The following is a 9,762-nucleotide window of genomic DNA, read 5'->3' on the forward strand; positions in this document are numbered from 1 at the left end:
GGTTGGTGCTATTTTTCTATCAGAATATTTATGTTTGCTCATTTTTTAGGTTTTATTCATCAAGTTGGCACCCAGATCACTTCGCCAGTATTTCTTTTGTCCAGTAATGGTCTGCAGCAGATCTGTCTGGCACTGGCAATTGGCTTAAAAAATTTAATGTAAATAGAGCTTTTTGAACAATTAATCTAGGTGTATTTATGTGTATTCCCATGCCATTTCCCCTTTTTGTTTAATGAGCATTTTATAGCTTTTATTAGCTCATTTTATAATTGTCCCTGGATATCTTAATATCTAAGTTCCTATAAAATACTAATAGACAAAAGTTCCATATTTTTATGCAGAAATTTAGACATCAGTAACATATACAATGTTATAGTAAGACCATCCTGATGACATTTTGTGACATACTTAAATTTTTATTTTGACATAGCACTTGTAACCAATCTTTAATGCATAAATTTTTTTTATCTAATTAGACATCCCTAAATAGGATATATATCACAAGATTTTTTGTTAAAGGAAGAACTTTGAATCTGAGAAAAAGTCTCATCACAAATAAGCAATTGTTGTACATTTTGAAAGACCTGTACACCTGGAATCATAAATACACTTAATATACTCTTAGATTAACTATAATGAATTACATACACATGTAAAAAGCTTTGATTTTTAATTTAGTTTTGCACCAAAACCATTTTTTAAGAAAAAACTTTATTGTAAATATTTTTTATTAATTTTATTGAGAAAGAAGTAGCAGTGAGACGGTTTCAAAACAGGTTAGTAGGACAGTTACAATAATTTGTAAATTTTTTTGAAAACTTTTATCTTTTAACCAGTGACCAATTTATTGAGGGTGTCTCATAGAGACTATTGAGATTATTGAGCTCTTCATTAATGAACAAAAAGGTTGGCCATACCTCTTATTCATCAGTTGGGCTACTCTCTCATAATTTTTCCACTCTGGGGAATTTTTGTTTAATTAGCTTAAATTTTATGCTGAACTATATAAGCCAATTTTGATGGCACTTTGACTATTTGATAATTTAGGAGAAAGCATGCTTTTAAGTCTGTATCTCAAGTTATATTTAGAACAAATCATCAAAAAAAAGAGGAACAGCTATTTATTGAAAGACACATAAACGTATATATATATATATCCTTATAAAATCAAGAGTGCATTCAAATAAATCTTTGACCAAATTATAGAGTCTCTATTATAATTTTTAGAAATTTATAATTATAACTAGACTAGTCAGATTTTGTCAATTGTCAGAGATCCCTTATTAGAAAAATTTTGAAGGAATAAAATCTTTTATCCATATCCATGTATATTTTATAGTTTTGTATTTTTGTCTTGATGCCAGTAATATTTAGCTCAATTATTTTTACATACTTTATCACTTATTTATTGATTTATTTATTTTAATGAGGGAAATAGTATATATTTAGAATTAGCCAGCTGGACTCAGTTTAGATGATCCCAATTTTGTTGGCAACATCCAATGCATCATAATTGGGAGCTAGTCAAACATATTCCTTCTTCTCTCCATCAGGCCTGATTAGGGTGTTGACCTTGGCAACAGTGATGTCATACAGCTTCTTCACAGCTTGATTGATTTGGTGCTTATTGGCTTTGACATCCACAATGAACATGAGTGTATTATTGTCCTCAGTCTTTTTCATGGCTGACTCAATGGTCAGGGGGAACTTGATATGATGGCATAGTGGTCAAGCTTATTTCTCCTGGGGCCGCTCTTCCAAGGGTATCTGGGCTGCCTGTGGGCTGCAGTGTCTTGGGACAGTGGAAGGTGGGTGACATTCACATCTCCTTTTTGTGGCTGCGGATGTCTTTCAGCATGGCCTTCTTGGCCTTCAAAGCTTTTGCCTTGGCTTCAGCCTTGGGAGGGGCAGGGGCTTCTTTGTTTGCCTTCGGTGCCCTCTTGGTAAAAAGGTTCTTATCACCTATTTAGACCTTAGATTTCTATTTGGAAATTTTTCATCACCTAATTTAGATGTTAGATTTCTGTTTTTGAATAGGCCCCAGGATAGATCTCGCCTCATCACTGTTAACTTTTTTTTAGATATGGCTTCGTGGTATAGCCTGACAGTATACTCTGGTACCCATATAGGTCTTTTAGCATTTTCTGGAAAAACACAAGCATACCCTTTTTTCCAGGTTACTATTAGATTGAGTCCCTTTTGTTGTCCAGTATGGAGATCTTTCTAAAGGACCCTATTTAGCCTTTTAAAAAAAAACCAAAAAACACCTGGTTTGTCTTCTTGTTGCTATATTTTTATTTTCTGTAAAAGTTTAAAAATTTAATAGTCTATATTGACCAGTGAAGTTGGAGGGATTGACTCCCCTTTTATTTTATTTTAATTATTTATTTATTTATTTATTTATTTATTGCGGAACCGGGAATTGAACTCAGGCCCTCACACTTGCCAGGGAAGCACTTATTCCACTGAGCCATCTCCCCGGCCCCTTCCCCTTTTGTTTTAATAGAATTTTGATCGTATGGTGAGAAACCAGTATTTGAAAAGAACTTTTTTTTTTCAATTTTTTATCTAAGCTAGAAGGTTTAAACTCTTTCAGCTATACCTTTGCTTTATCCTCAGTGTCCTATTGAGGACTTGATTTTAAAGCAGTATTCCATGCTGAGTCCTTTATAGTGATCTTAGAAAGTAACATAAATACAGAAACTGAGAAAACAACAAACATTTTTGTATACATCGATAAAGCATCGATGGGTTTTTAGACTGTACCTGTCCGATTTTTCACTCAATGAAATTTTTTTCCATTTGGCTTTTTATACTAATTGACAAGTTTTGTTTTGTTTTGTTTTTTGGATTTTTTAGAGAAGTGTCTCAGGGTGTTCAGTGTCTCACTACTAGATCGGACTGGTAGTGATCTGCCTGTTTACAGCTTCCCAAGAGCTGGGATTACAGTACCTACTACCTTGCCCAGTCTCAATTGTAGTCTCAGTGGGCCCTGGGGCTGGGGCCAGCATGGCAGGCCTGGGGATCGAACCCCAGCCCCTGTGCCTGCTTGCAGGCGCTTTAGTCTGCTGACTTATTTGGCCAGCCCTTTAACAAGGTTTTGAGCTTGGGGATTATAAGGAATTCCTGTGATAATGGAAATATGAAAAGTTTTCCAAAATTTTAGAAGACAGCTTGAACATTTCCTATAAGTAAATGATCTATCTAGTTGTTTCCTGTTGACACAGGGCCAGGTGATATAGTATTATTTCTAATATGTGCAATAAAGAGAGGCTGACTTGTGTTTTTAATAAGCTGTTTAGGCATAGAAAACAATTGCATTAACTCAGAACCATCTAGAATCAAAGTATCAGTTTTTATTTCTTTTACTGTGTGTTGAGCATATTGGGAATCACTGACAAGGTTTAATAAATCAAAGCAGTGCTGTATTAACACAATAATGCCAGCTAACTCTGCCTTTTCAGTGGTGCAAAAGGAGTTTGTTTTTATCTTTACTTTTTCTTTTTTGAGAATCTTTTCTCCTATGATCCAATTTACCACAGTTGAAACAAGTTATACAGCGTAAAACTTCTCAGTCATGACGAGTTTGGTTCATTTGCTTATGCTTGCATTTATCCAGTTACAAAGGTTGATTGCGTCTTTAGGTGAGTGCTGCTAAGAGACCACAGGAAAAACTCCTAAAGGTGTTTTTTTGTTTGTTTCTTTATTTTTAATGCATTTAATACAGGGTTTACGGGTCTTAATACATAGATCAGACTTGTAGTGATCTTCCTGTTTTCAGCCTCCCAAGCACTGGGATTATAGGTGGGCGTCCCACCACTCCCAGTCCCTAAAGATGTTTTTGTAAGCCTCCAGGTCTCCCTTTTTTCTTCCTTGCAGTAAAGCCTGAGTCACTGTCCCTTATCCTCATATGGAGGAACAGAGGGATTAGTTGGGGGAGGAGACAGAGGTTGAATTTTAGTAAACATTGAAGGTAGAGTTGAAGCACCCAGTCGCTCTACCGATTTGAATATCTTTTACCGTACTAGCTTCCTGGGTCTGAGGAACGGGAAAAAGTGAACTTCAGAGCAGTTTACTCTCTGTTGGGGATGTGATTCTTCAGTGTCAAGACTGCAGAGATTTCAAAGTCAAGGAAATCAAATTGCAAAGGGACCACACACTAGCTTCTCTTAATTGACTAGCTCTGCCTAGAGCTCTTGTAACTTATTTCCAAACTTTTAAGTGTAAAGCAACCTGTTCCTTAGGCTGTAATCAGTAACTCTGCCTCTTAATAAGAGAACATAATTCTTTGAAACTCATTTAAGTCTCCTTTGAGCAACATCTCGGTAAGATGGTTGTATTTACTCTCCATTACTGTGAGCTTTTCCCGCTGGTCTTGCTTACTCTGAGCGTACATTACCCACATGGTCCAGCAACCCTTAATTTAAACTTAACACTGGTTGTCTTCCATGCCCCACATTGGGCGCCACATGTTGTATGTAATAGTCAGAGCCAAGAGAAATGACAAGTAGACTGATTTAGCCTCAGAGGTCTCACTGAGCCTAGTCTTGCCCTAAGTGAGCCCTAAGCCACCAAAACTTTTTACATTTATTGAATGCTACAAGCAGGCTCAGGAACTAATTTGGTGTAAACAAGCTGTTATTTATATTGTCTTCTGGCATTTAGCAAACTCTAAGTTTACATATCACTATTTGGCAACTTCCCAGGTAAAGGAACAAAGAACAGACAGGGTGTCACCTCCAGGAATCTGTAACCTTGTCTGCAGCTTGCTAGAATTATAGGGGGCCAGTTTCCTTAGGCACTGTTCTTTGTTCCTTGCTCCCTTGGGACAGTAAGCTTCTTTTTTCTTTTTTCTTTTGGGGGGGACAGTAAGCTTCTGACTCATATCACTACAAAGATTAATTCCAGTTACCATCTTAGCTCATCTTTTAATTCTTAAAACTGCTATAAAAAGTACTCTTCCTCTTCCAGATTGACTGCTACATTAGTTCAGTAGTATTTCTTTGTTTGGTTTTGCTTTTGTTTCAGCACTAAACATGATAAAGCAAATAAAATTGTTGCTAACTCCAACAACTCTGATCTTTCCAACATAGTTCTTGTCAGCATTTCTTACATAATTCTCTATTTAAGAAATAACAATTTTGCATTCCCCTGCAAAAAAAAAAAAAAGATTTTCAGAAATTTCACTTTGTAGATTTAAAGCAGTTGGAAAGCCATTTTTACCAAAGTCTTTTTATTTTCCCCTGTAATTTTTAGGAAAGGGTCTGCAGGTGTGTTCAGGGTCTCACTACTAGATAGGACTCATAGTGATTCTCCTGTTTACAGCCTCCCAAGTGCTGGGATTATAGGTGTGCACCACCACGCCCAGTCTCAGTTGCTGTCTCAGCACACTCCGGGGGCGGGACCAGCACAGCAGGCTTGGGGATCGACCCCCCAGCCCCTGTAAAGTCATTTCTGACATTGAAAGTTGTACATAGTTACTACCATTCAAATGTCTAAAATTTAATATGGAAAAAAGTCATTTTAATATTACAAATCAAACATTTTTAAAGTGGTAATCAACAAAGTGTATGTGTAGTGAATTTGCATGAAAAGATTTGCTAGAACAGAAACAGTATTAGTGTTATAACCTGTGCCATTGATTCCAATTTTGTAACTCTGTATGTTTGTACTGTAACTTTATTATTAGCAAGGACTATCTGGTATAAGCTCACAACTCCATCTCCATCCTCTAACAAGCTTTGTAACTTCCGTTTTTGTAAAAACCTTGATTTGTTTTGTAAACCCCCCCACCCATGCCTTCCCTGAAGAATGTGACTGTTTGTACAAATAAGACTGCAAAATGAGCTAAACTGTCCTTCCTACAGGAACAAACAGAACACCTGAAAATGGGTAAAACTGTCATTGGATGTCCTTCCGACTACCAAGACAAAAAAAAAAAAAAAAAAAAAAAGTCTAAGCCAAATAAAACATATTCCTGTAGGGTTTACAAAATGTGACCTTGTCTATGGGAACAAAGAGTTAACCCTTGGTCATGACTAACTCAAAATAAGCTTTTTAAAATCCCCCCTCTTCCCCACTCTTGTGGTTTTTCCCTTTAAAAACTGTGCCTCACCTAGGCTAAGCACACACATACTTGGAGATGAGAGTATGTGCCACCGCTGATCTCAGCTAAATAAAGCGCTTTCAAGTTGAATCCGGTTTTTGATTTTTGGGTTACAACAATTAACTGTTTCTGTTCATATAATATGAAATACTTTTTTAGTTATTTGTTGCTCAATTCCTCTCTCTAGGTGAATATGTCAAGCCCTTTACACCAGAGAAAGCGAAAGACATCATAATGTCTTTACAGCAGCCTGCAGTCTTCTGCAACATGGTTTCTGACTGGCCAGCACGACACTGGACTGCCGAGCACCTCTCTGAGGTCCTTTCGGGCAAGCGGATCCGATTCAGAATGGGCATGAAGAGCACAGACACAGGTGAGGCTGGAGGCCGCCCGCTAGCTCTGCTCTCCTCATGGCTGCCTGCTTCTCAGTGGCGCTTTCCTGTCTCGAGAGATCTTTCCTTCTTATCTTCTTTGTCATCTTTCATTGTACAGAAAATAAAACTTTTCCTGGACTATTTGGAGTTTTGACCTAAGGTTTTTGTGTGTGTGTTAATTTTATGTGATATATATGTATGTACATTGCCACACTGAGACTCATTGAATGTGGTAGAGTTTAATAAATATTTGTTAATATGCTATGAGTATGTTCCCATGTGACTAAAAAAGAACAATACGGCCCAGTACTGGAACTCTACAGTGCGACTGTACAATACCACTACTGCAATCTAGTAACTAGTTTCACAGTCTCATAGTACTGATACAGAGCACGTCCTCCTGTCCTGTCTCGGTAGCTTCAGGCTATAATGCTCAGTGTTTATTGTCGTTTTAACAGCTGCTTGAGCTGTATTACATTTAACAAGCATGAAATATAGATAAAGCAGCCTTTTTTATTGTGCTTTCTGGGGTTCCAAGCCAGTGGCTTGCACATGCTAGGCAAGGACTGCTATGGACAAAGCCATTCCCTTGCTCAGTGTGTTCTTTCTCTGTCTCTTTTCCTTTTGGCTCAAGCCATCCTGCTGCCCCTGGGACTATATCCTAGTGACTGGCTATTTTTTTTAATTCTCTTAAATTCATTTGTTTTGTCTACTCCCTTTTCTCCCATGCATACTAGTATTTTGGGGGCTTTACCCTATTGTCAGATCAAGTGAGTACCATTAACTCTAAAATTCAGTTAATACAAGGGAAAAAAAAGATTTTCTTTCTTTCCTTCTGGTTCTGATTTTTTTTCCTTTTTCAGACAAGTTCTTCCGTATAGTTTAGGCGGCCCCTGAACTCACTATGTAGCCCAGGCTGGCCTCAAGCTCATAGCAATCGTCCTGCCTCCGCCTCGTGGTGCTGGGATTACAAGCATGCACCACCATGTCCAGCACAGTGTTGTTTCTAATCATATGGAATTTATAACCCTTGTCTGGTGTTGAAGGTGTCTTACGACGTGGGTAAGATCCAAAGCTCAAGAGTTTAAGCTTCATGGGGAAGTGGTTTCTAAGTATCTATTAATAACTCAGGAGGAGCTAGACACTTCCCCAGCTTCTCTTCTAGCTTCGTCTTTCGTTGACTTCATTGCATAACTCGTGGAGTTAGTCCTTACATCTAGCGTCTTTTGGATTCCTGTGACTGATCTGGCAGGATAACTGTACCTGGATCTCTCATTCTAATCACAGACCAAACTGTGCATTGTTTTTCAGAATTGAATGATACACTTTCCTCAGTAACACAAAAATGCAGATTTTTTTCCTTCTTGATTTTAGGGAACTAAATCTGCTTTTTATTTCTTTTTTTTTTTTTTTTAGCGGAACCGGAGATTGAACTCAGATCCTTGCGTTTGCCAGTCAAGCACTTATCCTACTGAGCCGTCTCCCCGGCCCCAGAAAAATTTCTTATTTCTTTTTTTTTTTTCTTTTTTTAGCTAAATCTGCTTTTTGAAGTGTGTTAGAAACTAATTTGGAAAGAAATAGGAATCATTACATTTTTATATCCCGGCAAGTCTCCATGTACAGCACTAACAGTAGCTAACATAGTTTGAGAGCTGTTGTCGCAGGCCTGTTCTGAGTGATTTGTTTATACTCAGTGTATTAATCTGCTTACCACTTTCCTAGGATACTGTTGGCATCCTGTTGAACAGAAGACCCATAGTAATTTGACATTTTTAAGTTAATAATTAACCATGAAAGAAAAAGTTAAAAAAAAAAAAAAACAACTGCTATTTTGAAAAACTACTCTTCAGAAAAAAATAACTTGGTCTTTTAAATAATTTAAATAAAATTTACATAAAATTCATATAACACAATTCTTCACTTTAACTGTTTCACAAGTATATACATCAGTGGTTGTTAGAATTTTCACAGTGCTATACAACCATCACATACAGTGCAGTTGTAGAGCATCTTCATTATGCCGTGGAGAAGGCAGTGTCCTTGAAGCATCACTTTCCATTGTGCCTTCCTGTAGCCCCAGTTTCCTTTCTGTCTCTCAGTTTACCCACTCAGGACATAAACAGATAGCATCATACAATTGTTGATTTGGGGGGTATGGTTTCTTTTACCTGTTTTCAGGGTTCATCCATGTAGCAGTACAAATTGAACATCCCTCCCCCCAAAAAATAAATATTCCTAAACTGGAAATATGAAATCTTGAATTCTCCTGTTATGGTTTGTGTCTAGTTATCTCCCCAAAGCCTCATGTAGTCCTGGGTGGGCTTCTACAGTTTGTGATTAATTCATGATCTAATGCTGGGATTGTGGGTGTGAGTGCTATACCTGGCCTGGGGCAGATAGCCTGACTGCAATATAAAGGAAGGAAAGGGGCTTGCTTTCTGCCTCTGCTGCTCCTCCTCCCTTTTCTTGCTGTTTTCCACTGCCATGAACTGCTGCCCTCTGCCATGTGCCACTCTGCTTTGGAGCCAGCTGAGCATGAACTGAAACTTCCACAAATGATAAGCTAAATAAACTTGTTCTTGCTTAATTCTGAGTGTTGGGTATTTTGTCCCAGCAGTGAGAGAAATGTAACCAAGACATCTCCAAAGTCTGAGCTTTCTGAGTGTTGTCATGATGCTAGGCTTAAACTTCTACACCCGACCTCACATGGTATTCATAGTCAAAATGCAGGTTAGATGTAATGAATTTCATATTTAGACTTGGACCTCCTTCCCAGGATGTTTCATTATGTATGTGCAAATATTCCAAATTCCAAAATTATCAATACTTGTAGTCACAAGCATTTCAGATAAGGGACATACAACCTATATAATCAATATTTCATTTCTCTTGATTGTCAAATAATATTGTATTGTATGAACATACACATTTTGTTTATCCATTCATCGGTTGATGAATAGTTGAGTTATTACTACTCTTTTCCTATGGGATATACCTAGGAGTAGAATTGCTAAGTCCTAAAGTATATCAGTCATCTTCCTATCACTGAGACAAGATACTTGACACCTGCAACTTAAAGGAGACGTGCATTTGGCTTGTGGTTTCAGAAGGTTCAGTCTGTGGTCAGCTGGCCTCAAAACAGCATAATAGAAAGGCCTGCCAGAGTAAAGCAACCCTACCATGGCAACAGCAACAGGAAGCAGAGAAAGCTGAAAGGGCCAGAGAAGGGTATGAAGGAGAGAGAGAGAGAGAGAGAGAGAGAGAGAGAGAGAGAGAGAGAGA

At 37.7% G+C, this 9,762-nt stretch overlaps 1 protein-coding gene across 2 annotated transcripts in view; it reads left to right on the plus strand.

The window, feature by feature from the left end:
* Positions 1-9,762, plus strand: part of Hspbap1 (HSPB1 associated protein 1) — an 89,123-nt gene that overhangs the window by 29,461 nt on the left and 49,900 nt on the right. For both annotated transcript variants that reach the window (XM_012517142.2, XM_023702296.1), the window contains exon 2: positions 6,294-6,479. In XM_012517142.2, the coding sequence (XP_012372596.1) occupies positions 6,294-6,479 (186 nt within the window). The remainder of the gene's footprint in view (positions 1-6,293; positions 6,480-9,762) is intronic.

The sequence above is a fragment of the Octodon degus genome, unplaced genomic scaffold, assembly GCF_000260255.1.
Source record: "Octodon degus isolate 3935 unplaced genomic scaffold, OctDeg1.0 scaffold00147, whole genome shotgun sequence".
Taxonomy (NCBI): domain Eukaryota; kingdom Metazoa; phylum Chordata; class Mammalia; order Rodentia; family Octodontidae; genus Octodon; species Octodon degus.